The sequence below is a fragment of the Calypte anna genome, chromosome 17 (genome assembly GCF_003957555.1).
Source record: "Calypte anna isolate BGI_N300 chromosome 17, bCalAnn1_v1.p, whole genome shotgun sequence".
Lineage (NCBI taxonomy): Eukaryota > Metazoa > Chordata > Aves > Apodiformes > Trochilidae > Calypte > Calypte anna.
This window is the reverse complement of record NC_044262.1, coordinates 5,436,816-5,454,464: the sequence shown is the minus strand read 5'-3', so window position 1 is coordinate 5,454,464 and position 17,649 is coordinate 5,436,816. Positions and strand designations below refer to the sequence as shown.

At 46.5% G+C, this 17,649-nt stretch overlaps 2 protein-coding genes across 3 annotated transcripts in view; both read right to left on the bottom strand.

The window, feature by feature from the left end:
- ABL1 (ABL proto-oncogene 1, non-receptor tyrosine kinase) overlaps positions 1–7,216 on the bottom strand; it is a 75,794-nt gene extending 68,578 nt beyond the window's left edge. The window contains exon 1 of the mRNA XM_008491457.2: positions 5,844–7,216. Coding sequence (XP_008489679.1) covers positions 5,844–5,979 — 136 coding nt within the window. The 5' untranslated portion in view covers positions 5,980–7,216. The remainder of the gene's footprint in view (positions 1–5,843) is intronic.
- Positions 7,217–9,166: 1,950 nt separating this feature from the next.
- On the bottom strand, positions 9,167–17,104 carry EXOSC2 (exosome component 2). Of its 2 annotated transcripts, XR_003988265.1 has the most exons (10): positions 16,813–17,104; positions 16,628–16,729; positions 16,463–16,508; positions 15,954–16,043; positions 15,580–15,645; positions 15,355–15,423; positions 14,423–14,599; positions 14,127–14,255; positions 13,131–13,312; positions 9,167–9,357 (listed from the first exon to the last, which is right to left on the bottom strand). XR_003988265.1 is itself a non-coding variant. In XM_030461404.1 (9 exons), exons 1-9 carry the CDS (start codon positions 16,935–16,937, stop codon positions 13,232–13,234), a joined length of 885 nt encoding a protein of 294 aa, XP_030317264.1. In that variant the 5' UTR covers positions 16,938–17,104; the 3' UTR covers positions 12,240–13,231. The 2 variants fall into 2 exon arrangements, 1 of the variants encoding a protein (XP_030317264.1); XM_030461404.1 differs by lacking the exon at positions 9,167–9,357 and having other exon boundaries at positions 12,240–13,312.
- Positions 17,105–17,649: the final 545 nt, after the last annotated feature.

Here is a 17,649-nt window from a genome sequence, read left to right as displayed (position 1 = left end):
CAATTTAAAATACTGTGAGCTTGTTGGGAGAGATGATCCTTAACAAGCAGTGCTCCGTATTCTTATGCCCTGCAGCTTTCTCTTCCCTCCCTGTGCTGATGATCTCACACAGCCTATTAAAGTTTATAAATAAGAATGCAGAACAAGCACAGTCTATTACAAAAGTCTGGCACATGAACAACTCCTACCTATTTGTCATGAAGAAGATGAATTGCTTAAATATACCAAGTTACCAAAGATCAGCCAGTGCCCACCACAGCTGCTTTTGCCCAGATCAGGATTAGCCTTTCCCCACCATCATATTCTACCTTGGTGCATGGAAAAGCACTTTAAACAATTTTTAAGTCTCTTTCCTAACATATTCCAACTTGAGATCAAGTTTTGTGGAAGAGCATCTTAGCAAAACCTACTGGTGTTTGGTATTTTGGAGCAGGAAAAGAAAAATCTAGTAAGAGTTTTGTATGATGAAAAGGGATTTAAGTCAGGTGGTAAACAAACCTGCATTTGATGTGCAGCAGATATCAGCATTAACCAGACCAATACCTGAGCACATCAAAGCTGGATTCAAAAGCAGTGATCCCAAAAAGCTGGGGATGAGTCTCTCTTAATAAAAATGGAAAGTAAAGTTTGGGAGCTGCTAAATTTTCAAGCTAACAATGAAGAAAGTTCTGTCAGTTTAGAACACAGACCTGAGCTCCAAATAATGGACTCCTTTTAAACCAGAATCAGGACTAGTAAAGCAGTTTCTTCCAAATCTCAGGTTCTGGAGTTGGTGAAGCAGAGAGGGAGTATAAAAATACCCTAAGGAACAATGGAAAGAGATAAATGTGGGGTTTGTAACTACATGGGTTTAAAAAAACAGAGTTCTAGTGTGGAAGGAACCTCATTTAAATTAATTTTCATGCATGGGCAACTGACTATCTAATAAATGTATATTGCATATAAAGAAGATCTATTGAGTTCACCTGTAGGATAAAGGATAATGAGTACAAAATCATACATTATTACTCAATCACAACCTGCTCTGGACCATCCAGCTAATACAAGCATATATCAAAGCCAAACAGGTATTGATAACATTTTACTCCCAACAAAAATTAAGTAACTTATTGGAATTATGCATTTTCCAACAGGGTATGAAAATGAACTGCATTTAATGAATATAATAAGCAGCAGTGTAACAGTCTATACTGTAGTATATACTCATATTTACTGGTCAACAGCTAATTGGAAGGGACCAATTATAAAGTAATTAACCCATTTTCACAATCTAGATAGTTGAAATACAAAATTTAACAAGATAAGTTATTAAACCTAAAGACTCTTAAAAATACACTTTTAATCAATAATAGAGGAAAAGATACTTCTAGGGTTTTTTGTCCAAGAGTGAATTTCATAGGGCTCATCTCCAACGGGCAGCTGGGGTAAGGTTGTGCTATGGGTCTGTTTTGTACAGTTATTTCCTAATTAAAGCACTAAAACTTTCAGCACTCTTGTAAGAAAATTAGTTCAGAACCAATATGAAAGAGGATGTAGTAAGCTGACTTCAGCTGTATTCAGCACTAATGTAGAGGAAAAATGGATCCAGATCCTGGAGTTCATCTGTCTTTACAGCAAGGTAAACAACTCATTTAAGCTCCCCTATCCCTTCCCTCCTGGAAGAAAAATTATCAGGAAGACCACATTTTATCACCACAAGAGATTAAGAAAAGAACATTCTTGTGTGAGTGCTTTATCAATCATATTCTAAATATAGTTAAAATAAAGCTCAAAGCTGAACAAGCACCAGTCCCTGGTAGTACAGAGGTGTAACAGATTCAAAAAGAAAGCTCCTTCTATTTCTACCAACTTTAAATCTTTATATTCCTTTGCAGGATGCCTCAAACACAAAACACTGAAAAAGACCAGGTTGATATCTACTACTGATCCATTACATCTAATGAGAAGCAGCACATAAGAAATTCTCCTACTCAAAACCTCTTCAGAAGGGTTCTTCTTCCTCCCAAATCATCCATTTGTCTGACTGCACCAGCAAAACTGGCACCAATGACACCAAACATGTACACCAAACTAGCATCAATTTGAAATGTAGCACTAGTTTGAAAGGTATGTATTTCATGATGTTATTTACCACAATTTTGCACAGTTAAAGCAAAAAAGAGACACTGAAATTCCCACCAACGTGCCCATGGAAAGATGGTCCCCAGTCACTGTCACTATTTACACAGCAAGGAGTACATTTAAAACTCAACCCTTGGGACTCATATCAGTGGAGAAACCACTGAGGATTTCACCTCTGGGAACACTGCTTGGCTGCTGATCACATCAGTCAATAGTGCAGTAAATGGAATTCAAAGCTGGAGACCAAACCCACCACTTTGTTAAAAAGTGACCCCAGCATCTCTTCTCCACCACAGCAACACAGGTCTAATGATTGGAATTCATTTTTTAAGCTTTTAGGTGACAATGTTGCTTGGAGCTACAGTATTTCCAAGATGCTTCAGGGAATCTGCTCATCATTCAGCACAGCAACACCTACCCCAGACAGCTGGAGAAGGTGTGGCATTCACTCCAGGTAACTCCAGCCAACATGAGATCAGAGTCGAGCCCTGGGGGGAATATGTCTTTCTTTTCAAAAGTTTGAGTTTTGCCAAGATTAATGTTCTGGAAAGGCACAAGATACACTAGAGTGTAAACTTAAAATTCCATTGACAAAGTCTTTCCCATTACCTGCCTGCTGACCAGTTGCATATTCCCCAAAAGCAGTCACTGGAGACTCATTTCTCAGCTGATGAAAGCACAGGGGAAGAGGCACACTTTGCCTTTATACTTTCCTCTCAATTTTAAGCTTGCAAGATGGAGTGATATGCATCAAATTGAAACCTGTAAAAACCCATCAAGGGCTCCTCTGCTGCCCAGGGTAACCACACCAGTGGGAACTCCAGCTTGTGAAACACCCTCAGTGGAAGCAGCAGCAACACAAAGAAAGAAGCCTAAAACTTGCCCAGAAATTATTTCACACACACACACCCCTTATTGCACTCCTCAGTGAACTCATAGCAAAATTTAGAGCCTTTCTGCATTCGTCTCACAGAACACTGTTCACCAGCAGAGCTGATTTCTGCCCAGTCACCTCCTTGCTTTTCAGAAGCCTCTGGATGCAGAGCTTTGAGTGCTACAGAAAGTGCAAGGACCAAGAAACTGAATTACTACCCTCCAAGCTCCTTTGCCTTCCCCTGTTAGCAGCTGGGAATATTCCCTACCCCTTCCAGCTCAGACTCAACACTAATGAAGCAATTAATATCTTCAGTGCTCTAAAAACCACTGCTAAGTGTCTGCTGAACTTAGCAGGTTGTGGTCCCACTGAAACAGGGTCATGAAGAAGCTTTACAAAAACACAACCATGCCAGGAGAGTCACTGCCAACTCCTCTTCTGGTTGTTGCTGTTTTATCATGGGTTTTAATATACAAGAACTTCAAACAAGTACCTCCAAGAGCTCAACTATTTCTAGGTCTTTGCCTGGAGCAGCCCACCCTAGAATTTCTTCAGCATTTCTTAGTTATGAAATAAAGAAACATGACCTCCCGGGGATAAATGAGGTCCCAGAGTGTGACAGAGAAACCAGACACAGTGTTTGGAACAGCTCAGAGAAAACTGTGTAATGAAAGTACTGAGGGACAAATGTGCAAAAATTTAAGCCCTAAAAGAGTGGTAATCTGTTTTTATGAGCTACAGCCTGTGGCACCATATCTGAGTAGTACCTCTGAAAACATTAAATACTATTCTGTCCATAAATTACAAAGTATATCAGACTATATATTTCAAAGACAAATTACCAAACTAAGAAAAAAAAAAAAAAAAAGAGGGAAATTAAGACCTCACCAAAATGAACTTTGTTTCCTTTGTATCTTTTCAGATATTTTAAGCTGTCATTTTTCTGGACAGGCTGAGCAACAAACAAGGGTGGTGCAGCCCTTGCTGTCTGTACTTTGAAGAATCATTCCATACACCCAAAGGAAGGAACTTTTCCTCATGTGGAGAAGCGAGGCTGATCTTTTGCAGTTTTCTTAACAGATGTCCTGGCCTTGATGTCCCCTTTCAAGTTTATTCTTTTCTAAATCAAGACACTGAGGTCTCTTGTGGACATATGGTGTATGGACATTAGAGATGCTATTTTTCTTTGCAAATGTGCTAGGATCTTCTGACCTCAGGTCATAGTGGCAAGAAGTTACCATCTGCCTATTCCTGTTGGATGATCAAAAAGGAGTGTTTCTGGCTCTTCTGCTACATCAAACCACCAAAGGCAGTTACAACACTATACTTGCTAGCAGTTGGGGCTTTTGCTGTATCTCAGCTGACCTTGAAACTCGTCCAAAGTAGTAAAAGCAGCAACCAAACTGGGGGTGGAGGCAGTGAGTCAATAACAGGACTGAAAGGGTGGCTTGTATAACTCCAGCAGCAGGTTTATCATCAGAGGGCCAAATTAGCCCTTCCATTCTCTAATCTTCCCTTAATCACCTTTAATTTCCTCGGTGCACAAGCACTGATTGGGAAAATAAATAACACTGGTGCAACTCAAAACAGTGTCTCAGCCCAGCAGTACATAACACAGGACCTGTCTGGGTTTTGCTGAACACTGCACAGGATTTCTTGGGCCCTTCTGGAAATAGAGAACAAGTCTGAAAGCAAAGAGCAGTTGAAACAAAACTGAGCCCAAACTTCTCCACTAACCAGATTGTGTTCTCAGACCCAGCAAATACTTCATTTTTTTGTTAGACAAAGCTTAGGGATGCAGTTTGGTTTTATTCACAGATAAACTTCCTCAAGAGGACAAAACTGTTGAAGAAGTTTTCACAAAACCTCAGTCTCCAGCCTAAGATAGGCAACAGGCAGCAGTTCTAACATTCTCAAAGAATATTAGAATTAAAAAAGCACTGTGCAAAAGCAAGAATTACTCCAAAACATTTCAGTAAAACAATGCATTTTCCTGTCTCATTTTTAGAGATGCCTTCAGTTTACCATTTCTTTGGTCATTTGTTTTTTTACAGGAAAAAGAAAAAAAGCAACATTTGAAACAGTCACTCAACCTCCCACTAAGTACTACTGAGCTTTTCATCTGGCTTCTTTCCTGAAATTCTCAGTCCCCTCTTAATTTGCAGAAGGCCAGCAAGTGACAGGGGCACTGTGTCCCTAAACTTGGCCAGTGTTAGCATCTAGTGCCTAAATCAGTCATAACAGGAGATGAAGGCTCAACAGGCTATGAGAAACAAATAACCAAAAGTGCTACAAATGCACTAAGCAAATTAACAAGAAACTTTTCTCCCAACAGGTTTTTACAACAGCAGCATCCACAAACTTTCCAAAAGTAATATCTTTTTTCTCCAAGCAGCAGAGTCCCTTCTGTAAAGATAATTAATTAACTCTTATCCCTGACCACAGTATCACCTTCAGCTGTGGTTGGTGTATACCTAGGAAACAGAAAACTTGAAATGAATGTAACACTTTCCCAGTCTGTAAACCAGAACACACCTAAAACAAAAACGAGAAACTTGTACAAAGTTAACAAGTCACTTCCTTGCATTTCATGTTTAGCCTTACAATAACCTCCTCCCAGGCTTGAAGCAATCTGGCTCAAGTATTTTCTTAATAGACAATCACAATAGGAATAAGCAAGAAGTTTTCTTAATAAGCAAGAAGATTTGCATTAAGAAACAAGTAACAGAAAACAAAACACTTCTGTAAAGCAGAATATGTCTGCACCGTGCCCTTGAATAAATCCATATTGCACCTATTTTGGCAAATAAAAAGCAAACCAGAAGAATTACCAATAAAAACCTCTTACCATGTTCAACGAAGACATTACAGGGTGGGCCCCCATGCCTTGATGACTCCTTCTTCCCTGCTCCTTTGATAAAGTGCAGGGCAGGCAGACTTGGCCTCCTTTGGTCCCCAAGAACTTTTCCAGGCTGCTGCCCCATAAAGTAACTATGGGCAGCCTTTCCCAGGACGAGAAGTTTTCGAAGTCTGTGATCCCTGATCTTCCAGGCTGGGAAGGTGCTTGGAAGGAGAAGGTTGCTTTAGGTGGTTGTACTCACTGCGTGATAAAGTCACTTGAGGCGGTAATTAAGACAAGCACAGGTTCCTTCAATGATTCTGAAGATGGAAACAAGGCTCCTTTAGGTCACTTAATGCCAAAATTTAAAAAATAAAAATTAAGAAAAAAAAAATAATTAAAAGTTCCAACTGCTTTTAGCAATGACCAAACATTACCAAAGTTTCAGGTTGCCATATGCAGTGTGTCTTCCACCAGCTGAAGGAGAATCAGTTCATCTCAACAAACCCAGAAACCACATGCAGGCTCACCCAGGGCAGGAAAAAGCCATTCCCACTGCAACCAGTGTCAAGGTTTCCTTTTTTTTCCTCCTCCTTTTCTTTTGCATAGCATTGAGTTAGCAAAGGCCAAAGAGCCACGTATTTGGCTTCAAGTACCGCTGAAGTCTAGCAGGATCAACTCGGCTGGAACCATGTCAGCTGCAAGGCCAAGCAGGGGCAGCTCGGGGCCTGGCCGGCTCCACACGCTCCTCGGGGTGAAGGAAAGGGACGGGAAAGGACAGGAGGAGGGGACCCAAGGTCCGGTCCGGTCCGGTCTCACGCTTCACCTTCTTCCATCGCCATCCTGGGGCCACCCGCACCGCCGCTACCTCTCCCCAGCAGCGGCCGAGGCCAAGGGGGCCAGCGGGGCCATGCTGGCTTCGAAACAAGGCAGGGACCGCCGGGCCGGAGCAGGTGGCCGCCCTCCCGGCCTGCTGCCCGCCTCAGACGGAACCGGGTACCAAGGCCGGGGTGCGAAGCCGGGGTTGAACTCCAGGAGGTCGGTTCCTGCAGAGCAGCCAGAAGAGGTCAAACGGGGGGGATCGGACCGGCCGCATCCCCGCGGGTGAAGCCGGAGGAGGGGAAGGCCCGGGCGGGCAGCGGCTGCGGGGCCGAACCCAGCCCGGCCGCGGCGGGACGCGCGGAGGGGGCCGGGCGGGGGGGGGCGGCCGCACGCCTGGAGGGGGCCCCGGCAGAAGGAAGGGGACGAAGGGCAGCAGGGCAAGGGGTACCCTGGAGGCTGCCGGCGGGGGCACCGAAAAGAGACTGGAGGGGGGGCGGCTGCAGGCGGCCAGGGAGCTCCCGGAACCCCCGGCGCGGCGCAGCCCCGTCCTCAGCCGGCGGGGCGGGCGGGCACATCCCCTTCCGGCCCCTCCTACTCCGCCGCTCCCGCCTCCCGCCCGGCCCGGCGGCTGCCCCGCTCCCGGCCTCATGACGGGAACCTGCCCCGGGGGAAATGGGGCGGTGTGGGGCAACCGGGACGATGGGGTCGGTGAGGAGGAGGCTCCTGTGGAGATGGAGGGGAAAGCTCTGAGGAGAGGGGGGAGCAGAGCAGGGAGTGTGGGGGGGACGGACCGTGAGGAGAATGGGGGTGAAGGAGTCTGTGAGGGAACTCCTGGGGGACATGAAGGTGTCTCCAGGGTGAAGGCAGGAGGGAAATGAAGGGAACATGAGGTGGATGGAGAGGGCAAGGAGAGATGTTGGAGGGAAGCCATGGAAGGAGTGGGATGAATGGGAAGATGGTGGAAGTGACAGGGATTTGCTAGTTTAACACCATGTGGCAAAGGACCCAGAGTGCTCCTCTGAAGCTCAGTGCCCCTTTGCCTGCCAAGCTCCTTGGCCCTCAAGGTGGCTGAGATCTCCTCCTGTGCAGAGTCCCAGGGCAGCTGTGTGCACAGCCAGCAGCTTTTCCACAACCCCCTATCAGTCACCCTGATTGCACCAAGGACTCCTCCTCATCATTAATGCTGTCGGGGTGGATGCAGAGCTGGATACCAAACACAGCCACAGAAGCCGCTGAATGCAGCAGGTATTTTATTGATCTGCTTCCATGCACCATTTGGTAAGTTAAACCCCCAAATGCAGCCCACACTGATGTGTAGCATGAGCATCCCCCAACCTAAAGAGCACAGACAGTGACATATTTAGTTTCTTCTGTGTTCTCCAGTTCACCTTGGGGATAGGAGATGGTTGAGGCAGCAGCTTGAGGTCAGGATGCTTTGGTCAAAGGTCTGCAGTTGCTCCCACTCATCAACTGGAGAACACACAAATGCAATTTTGTGCAGGAGCCTCCTGCTCAGGGTAACCATCTGGACAGAGTGGCTTGTTTATACTGACTCCTCCCTTGTGACAAATCCAAACACACTCCATGTCTCCTATGCCACATTCAAGGTCCTTGGCAGACGTTTATTTCTCATCTCCCAACAACAGCATCTGAAATTAAGCACTTTATACAGCCCTATGGGACCCTCCAACTTCTGCTGTGCCAGGCTGCTCCTGCATCCCCAGTTCGTAGCCAAGAGACTGATCTCAAACCATTTCTCATTCCATTTCTCCATCAGTGACTCAAATTGCACCGACTGAGGCTCTCTGTTGGAATGAATGTTGTTGGAAATTTGTTACCAGAAAATCAATACCAACCACCCTTTACTGAAAAAGTTATTCCCTTCTAGGACTGACTGAAAGATCCTGGACAATTTCTCCTGCCATGACAGGGCTGAAGAAGGGAGATCCAGAAGACTACCCCAGGTCTGTAATACTCAAAAGACCTTGACCAAAATATGCAAAGGTAATTGCAAATAAGCAGGACTTGTGTCCTGGACAATACAGGCTGAATATGCACCTCCCTGTGAAGAGAAATGTACTTTTTATTTACCAGATTTGGTGAATTTATCACTCAGTTAACAGTCAGATACTCCTTCTGATTCTCTGCCATCACAGGCAGCAAAGTTGAAGAGGTCCCCAACCTCTTTTCTCTCAGCAGTTGCTCCAAAAGCATTTCCCTTTTCCCAAAGCAATGCTGTAGTTAATCTGGGGCTATACACAGGCAGATGGGCCAGCTGGTAACTCCCAAATATCTTAGCAAGGCATCTGCCCTCTTTTCCTTCCTGAAGGGTACTGCCTTTTCTGTCCCCTACCCTGCTGACAGTTTTTGTGAACACAATTGTCTCATGGTAACAATCTTGAAGGTACCCCATGGGTTCAGAAGTTATTAAAGAAGACAGAGACAAAACAACTGTGTGAATACAGAATATTTTTTTTTTAAATCTACAGAAGGTTTAATTCAATCAAGCCTTGTGTGTGGCCTGTGCACATCCCAGGTATTTCATAAAAGAAATGTCAATAATTTTTCTGTTTACCTTCATTAAGTCTGGGTTGTTACATCCAACAGCTGAAGTGATGCTTCCTCCATAACAATATCTTAAAGCTTCAATCTCTTTATCAAATAATAAACTTGAGCACATTAATTAGCAGTCCTCAGGAACCTGAAACAACCATTTCAAGACTGCCTATATAATCTCAGTGGGATTTCAGTGTCTTCTAGGATCTGCTCAAAGCTTTGTATTTGTACCACTCACCTCAAATGAACAGCAAAACTGCATGCAGATGATACAGAAGTAATAAGCAGGAGTAATTGGATTAATAACTCATTAGCACTAATTTAAAATCCCAGTGCTTATTACTTTCAGGGAGAGGTTGCCATTCTTCATATTAGCACACAAATCAAAAACCACCACCAAGAAACAGGAGAATTATTTCTACAGACAAGTGATTTTATGTGCTTGTTTCTGCAGGCAGCACTCACCAGCAAGGGAACTATTTACCAGCTCCACTTTCAAGCACATCTGTGCCTTGTATTAACCCTGGAGTAAGCAGCACAGGCAGGTGCTGCATGTGATTTACAAACAGGCTCCACAGCACCAGACACTGATAACCTAAGAAATCAGAGGGGTGTTAAAGCTGTTTTAATGCATGCATGGGTGTTTTAGCTCCCCATATAAAAGGGAACACTTACTAGTTTTCTCCCACCCTTTTCAACTGTGATTTTGCTCTGAAACCAGAGAAGCCTTTTCATCCCTCCTGCTTAGAAGTTGCCTGTTTCAAGCATTCAAGAGGACACTGCTTTTGCTGGAGCCCTCCTTTACCTCTTGAGCACTTCCCATTTCAAAGGAATTTTTTACATACCCCTTGCAGACCTACCTATGGAAAAAAGGACCCTGGCTCCCCCCTCCAGCAGAGATCCCAGAGCTTTTGAGATGGATGTGATCTGATGGTGCACATCAAGGAAGTGGAGTCACAGGGATTCAGCCAAATCAAGATGAAATGTTGGCTGTTCCCTTTCATATCCACTTCTGAAACTGCTCAGGAAGTTTCCCCCTCCCCATGCAAGCTTCTCACTCAGCTCTTGTTACCTTCTGCTTCGCAAAGCTGTGCTGGATGGGATTGTAGGAACTGCCAGCAATGCCCTGGCTGAAGCCTTCTTACAGAATTGAGGTCTGGGCTTGGATGAATTTGAAGTGAACATCAATGACCCCTCGTGGCCAGGAAGGAAAATACCGAGACCTTCAGTTCCCCTCACACGGCAGAAAAGATCCATAACCAAACCTGAGCAGCTGGTGCTCTTATTCTCAGGCTTAAAAAACAAAATGCCAGGTATCCCCCCATTTAATACATCCCCAAGGCCAAAATATGAGAATGCTACAGTGAGCAGGAGGAATCAGAAAGCTCAGAGCTCAAGCAGTGCAGATCTCAGGCTCACTGTTTATATTCTCATTTATTGAACATAAGTAACAAAAAAAAAAGGTACATAATCAGGAGAGGGCTATTATAAGAAGCTGGGAAACAAGGCACAGTAAAGACTGCTATGCAGAGGAAAAAAAGGGTAAAAAAAAAGGGAAAAAATACAAATATATAACAACTCAGCCATGCAGCCCACACAGCCTGCTGCAGAGACTCCAGCACTCTTTCCCTAAGATCTGTGTTATTAAAACCTGGCACTGTCTCACCTTGCAGGTCTGTCAGCTCATGCTTGGTACCCACGAGCATGATCCAGCTCTAAATGAGCCACCTCCAGAGCACACCTCCTCAGTATCTTTCCACCACATTACCTACAACACTTTCAAGAGCTTCCTAATGCCCCCAGCCCCTTTCTGACCTGTTAGATGGCTGCAGAGAGGCTGGCTGAGGACAGAGCAGCATTTTGCATTCATTTAGCAGAACCATTTCCAGATCTCAGATCTCTCTGGTGGTGCTGCAGTCTCTTCACTCTTTTGTCCTTTAACTGACACAGAGGTATTTAAGTGGCAGAGACTCAGAGAGATCTATTGGATTAAATACAGACCTCCCCATCAGCCTTCAAAAATGCTTCAAAAAGAGAGGACATCAGATACTTTCTCTCATTGCTTCTATATCCCCCAATCTGCTTATACCTAGAAGCCTCACAGCAGAAATCCCTGAACCTCCCTCCCCATATGGTAATAAGATAAACAGCTGCTGAACTACAGCAACTGGGTAGGGGGAAAAAAAATCTAATTAAAAAATGCAGAGGCTGCTAAAGCTTTTATCCTTTTTGCCTGTGCAGGCAGATGTGAATAATGCTGCTACCAGCCTGGAAGTGTCACCATCAATGCCACCACCCAACTTTAGTTTTACAAACTTCCCCACATCATCCTGATATGATTGCTGCAAACCTTACTAGATAATCCTCATAAAAAACAATTCCCAGGTCTTGTGTTGAGCATTTCACCCACATCCCCAAGAAGTTAAGTACTGTTTTACAGAGGCAGCAACAGAAGTTGGAGCTGTGCAGCAGCAGAATGGATTACCCATGTCCTTGCTTGTCCTTAGCCACTGAGCTCCATGATGTTGGAGTCTTTAGGCAGCAGCACTGGTGGCAGACATCCAGCTTTACTCTTTGGCAGAGCTGCTGAGGAAAATAAAACACTACAAACGCGATCCTAAGCTGCCACCTAGTGCTTACACCAGGCAGAGCAGGCTGGGCTAGATCTGAAAGGGTAATCCCAGTACCCAGGAAAAAGATAGAATCAATTTTTCCTTTTGCCTGGGGCTCTAACCACTGTCCTGAGGTTCTAACCACAACCTGAGGATCTTCACCACTGGGCTCCCCATAATCTCTGTGAACAATGGCAGCAGATATACTTACAGAAGTCTGAACAGAATATACTCTGAACAGGAAGGTTAAGTCCTGCTTGAATGGCATGAGGAGCAACAGCTGAAGAGGAGATAACAAGACACTGCAAACCATTCCAAGTGTCCTGACCCAAGAAAACTTGAGCCAACTACAGCTCTCTAGCTAGACCAAGTTCATTCTGGAGAAAGACAAGCACTGCACAGAATCCTGAGTGACTGATCTGTTTCAAAAAAATTTATTGAGATGTAAAATATTTAATAGAAAACAATATTGGAGCCTCCTCAGAGGAGGAGCTCACCACATCAGGCATATAAAAGGAACAAGTAAGATGCACAGAGAAGGCTCTGCTTGCCCATGGCTCCTGGCCAGATGCCATATCTCATCTCATACCCTCAAGACACAGAAGCAATGAACAACCAGTCCCAAAATGTGGTTAGCAAGGGTGTGGATATTCCTGTCCTCTAAAAAACTGTATTTGTGATTTGCAGTCTTAAACAGAAAAATAGAGCTCCGAGTCAGAGGACAGACTGGGAGATTTACATCACAGTAAAGGAAAAATTAAGACAATTTAGAAAGCTTTTGGGGAGAGAGAAACATGACAAAATTCATCCCTTCCTCTCTATCATTCTGCACAAAGTTCAGGGGCACCAGACACAGCAACAAGTGCTATGAGATACATTCCAGTTGCATCTGCATCTTCATAAAAGTCAGGTATCAATTTTTCAGGCTGCTGCACTAAAAGGCTGTTGTACTGAAGTACTATTTAGTACTCCTGTACCAAAAGGGCTCAGGAGTTATCCTAGGAGTTAAAATAAAGAATTTGGGTGGTTTCTGAAGTGTGGAATGAATGTTGGGGCCTAGAACACCAGAAAATAATACTGAGAATCAAAAGCTGCTATGCTGGGACTTCAAATGACTCCTTCTAGCACATGCCTGTTACAGTCTGCAGGTTCTTATCCTGCTGACCATGCCAAATGTTAGGGTTTGAGGTAAATTTTTGGATCTGTGAGAACAAAGTCCAATCACCAAGGGTCAGGTGCAAGCATGGCATGCAGATGACTGCACAGGCATTAAAGAATCCTCACAGCACTCCCACTGAAGACCCACCTGAAGGAGATCTCTCCACCTGGTGCTCCAACCAACCTGATTCACTTTAAAATTGTCTTTTGAGGCAAAGAAAACTCCACTGATTGGAAGCTCCCAATGCCTTATCCCTCCAGCTCCAGCAACCTCTGTCGGGTTTCCAGAATGATCTGCTCCATCACCTCTGGTTTCAGAACATCCTTGATCTGGAGTGGAAAGAAGAGGAATATTGGCACCAAAAATCAACTACTACTACAGCACACTCTGTAGAGACAAGGGCCCCCAGCACAGCAATGAGCAGTGAGTTTACAGGGTTGTGGTCAAACAAGGCTATCACAGCAGAGGGGCCAAGGCAAAGTCTTTTGCCAGAGTTAGAAATTCTTACAGAGACCATCAGAAATCAAAGGAATTGCTACTGATAATTCCTGAAGGATAGACACCAGTATTTGGGAAAGGGAGAGATGGCTTAATCAGAAGCATAGTTCAAAACAACATCCCATCTAACTGAGTAGGCTGCCAGTGTGAATTAAAGCAGAGGACAATTCAGATTTTATCCATTTTTGAGAAGAGAACTTCTAGGGGTTGTGCTGGCAGGAATCACCAGAAAAGCTGTACAGCAGGAGATCAAACTGAGGCAGCTTTCTAGCAATGCAGGGTGTGGATTCAAAGACACTCATTTCCTCTTGAACTGCATCTTAACCTCACACAATCCCCAAAATTCAACAGGGATTACAGAGGGTCCATAATCCCAGCAAGGGATACACCTCTATCAAGAAGCTGAACAATTTCTCTGTAGGAGTAGCTGGACTTGGCCCAAGTCAGAACCCTTCAAACTATCTCTGAAAACATGCAAGGCAATTTATGTTCTTCAGAAGGGGAGAAGGTCACATTGTCACTAGAGGACACTTTGGAAAGCCAAAAGGAAGCCCTGCCACCTTCCTGTCCTCAGCAGCAACTGACGTGGCCTCTCCATCCCCTCTCCATAGTGTGGAGTAAAATAAACAACACTGCTTTGTGTACCTGATGAGGAAGGGATGCTTCATAGCAATACAGGATGCTGGTGTCAAAGAGCATCAGTTTGTGGGTAACCAGAGCCACAATGCAGTTTCGGAGCCGTGAGATCACCTCTCGGTCAGACAAGGGAACAGGCTGAGGAAGGAGAGAGGAAGAGATGAACAGACAGAGAAAAAAATGCAAACCTACCATAAAAAAAGCTTTGCCATGAACCCAGTACTAAATCTTGAAAGCCTTCATGTATCTCTATGTTACACTAACAATATGTTGGAGGGAATGGTTCACCTCCCCTGAAACTTTACCTCCAAGTTGGTGGTGAAGCCTCCTGCCTCTTCATCTTTCTGCTCTGGAGTTGGGTAGATCCAGATGAAACCATTGTTGCCAAGGATCACAGATGCACCACAGGGCAAATCATGGAAATGTGTCTTCTGACGTTTCACAAGGGAGGGAGAGACCTGAACAAGCACACCCTGGCCAAGCTGAAGAGAAAACCACAAGACTCAGCATGAGTTATGAGCCACCATAGATAACCTTAAGTCACCAACATGCACGCCACTCCTCATCTAGAAACCAGTCCATTTTAACACCATTTCCTGTGGAACAGTGAATATAAAACCCAGCAGCCTCTGGGAGTGCTGTGAGGATTCTTTAGTGCCTGTGCAGCAGTGCTTTAGAGATGAATAGTCCAAGTGCCTAGCACAAATGTTAATATCTTGATCATAACTACCCATCCCTGCAGAAAAGGGAGAAGCTAGGGGCCCAATTTAACAGACCATTTTCCCTCTTAATCCAATCACTTTGGATCCAATCTTTCAGCCTTTTTTGCAGGAAGCACATTTTACTTTCATCTTTTAAGTGCCAATACCCTTGGTCTGGTAATCCCAAACTGCAGCCTACAGTCCAGCAGCCTCTTGGCTTATTTCAATGCACAAAACCAGAGATAAATGCCAACTGTGTAAAAGCAGAGCCCTGGAGAGAGACACAAGTCACAGGGGCAATGGGCCTGTGGACAGGGAGAGCAGCAGTCCAAAGAACAACTCAAGGGCATGTCTTCTGCTTTAGGGAAACTGGTGCTCCCACACAGGAGCTAAGACTCTTCCTAACCTGCAGAAATGGGTTGTAACAACATCCTGCTCTACTCCAGAGCTTCCTTCTTAAAAATGCTCCTAAAAAGCCTTATAGAAGTCAACTGGAGCAGAATTAGGCAGAAACTAAGTGCTTTTGAACAACTTACCTTCCCGTATTTCAGACTCCGGGTGTGCAGTGACACAGCTCCATCAGAAAATACAGACTGGACCTCTGCCTGTCAGTGCCACTTAAGGAAACAACATTCCTGATGCTGCCCAGTGCCACCAGCTGCTAGCTGAGAGCTCTCAGGACCAGCCAGGCTGGCAGAGGTCTGGATGTTCTCCCTGTTCCCCTTAGTGCTCCTGCCTGAGTGCAAGCAATAGAAGGATACACTGATGAGGTCCCCTTCCTGCAGATAGTCCCTCATGGCAAGCTCATCTTCTGCTGATCTCCTTCTCTGAAATGCAGAATGAAAGAAAAAGTTACACACAGCTCAGAATGCAAAAACATCTGTTAATAACAACATTGTACAGGGACCTTAGGATGCCATGCAAAATGCAATCTGGTCACCAAAGGAAATTCAGACAGATTCACATCCCTTTATAACCCATAAACCCTGTTTATGTCCAAGTAACAGTGGGAGTGAAACATCCCACCCACAAAACCCAGCACTGCCGTTTTGCTAACTGGGGAAAGGGCTCCAGAGGTCCTCAGCTTCTGCCATGGATACAGATGACACTGTCCTGGCACTGAGCAACAACTCACCAGTTCCCCACCAGGTAAATTCATAGATGACAGCAACAGGACTGAGTCCAGCCTGGAATTTGTTTCCACTTTCCATCGCTTCTGCTGAACCTGGAGAAGAAAAATAATCTGTTGATGTACACTCAAAAAAATATACAGAAGCTTTTCTACAGAGTGGGAGTCACAGGAAAGGTCAGAAGGGACCTCAAAAAGATCATCGACCAGAGCAGGGTCACCTACAGGAGGTCACATAGGAACAGGTGGGTTTTTAATGTCTCCAGAGAAGGAGACCCCAACAACCTCCCTGGGCAGCCTGTGCTAGTGGTCTGGAGATGCTGCAGCCAGATGAGTCTGCAGGAGGACACAACTCTGCTGACCTCTTCCATCCTCATCCATTTAACCCGCCCCTGCTCGCACTGCTGCCATGCACAGACACCGAGGCACTTTTAGGAACCTCCGAACAGTTCCAGCTCGAACCGGGTCACAGCAGCTGACCCGCGGGCCCCACTCCTCCAAACCCCCAACTTTACCTCCGTGATCCTCCCGACCACGATGTCACCAACTTCCCCGTTGTACCTGGGAGCGGGACAGAGAGAGCAGAGCAGCCCGTTACAGCCTCACCGTGCCCCGCACACCGCCCGCCAAGCCCCCGCCACCCTTCACGCCTCCCACAAGGAGCCGGGGGCCGCGCTCACCGGGTCTTCAGCGCCTTGACACACACCAACTTGTTCACCCTCTCCACCACGCCGGCCACCGAGGCGATCAGCTTCTCCTCCTCCACGTAAGTGCCGTGGCCCCTGCGGAGAGAGCGGCGGCCTCAAGAGAGCCCGAGACGGGCCTCACACCTCCCCTTTTTCCCGTTCTCCGCCGCTGTCCCCACCTCATGTATCCCGTGTCCGTGGTGATGGTGTCCCCCGGCGCCACCAGGTGCTTCTCGCCGCCCCGGGGAGCGCTCGGCCCCACCGGTTTGCGAGCCACCGGCAGCCGCATGGTGATCGCGGACATCTTGGGAGCGGGCGGCCCAGAGGAAGAGGATGAGGGGACGAAGAGCAGCAGGGCAAGGGGTACCCTGGAGGCTGCCGGAGGGGGCACCGAAAAGAGACTGGAGGGAGGGCGGCTGCAGGCGGCCAGGGAGCTCCCGGAATTCCCGATCGGGCGGGCACATCCCTTTCCGGCCCCTCCTACTCCACCGCCCCCGCCTCCCGCCTGGCCCGGCGGCTGCCTCGATCCCGGCACCGTGATGGGAGCCTGCCCCGGGGGAAATGGGGCGGTGTGGGGCAACCGGGACGATGGGGTCGGTGAGGAGGAGGCTCCTGTGGAGATGGAGGGGAAAGCTCTGAGGAGAGGGGGGAGCAGAGCAGGGAGTGTGAGGAGAATGGGTGTGAAGGAGTGTGTGAGGGAGGACGGGAGGAGGGATGGAGAGCCCGAGGCCGGCCCGCACCGCCCCTTTTCCCCTTCTCCCGCAGCCATTCCTCCGCCGCTTTCCCGACCCCATGTATCCCATGTCCCTGCTGCTGATGTCCTCCGGTGACACCAGGTGCTTCTCGCCGCCCCGGCCCCACGGGTTTGCGGCCATCGGCGGCCGCATGGTGATCGCGATCATCTTGGGAGCGGGCGGTGCGATACCAGCGGCGCCATTCAGGTGCGTTTTCCGTCCGCCATCTTAACTGCTGGCGAGAAGGCGCCTGAGGCGCAGCTGCCGCCATCTTGAGTGAGG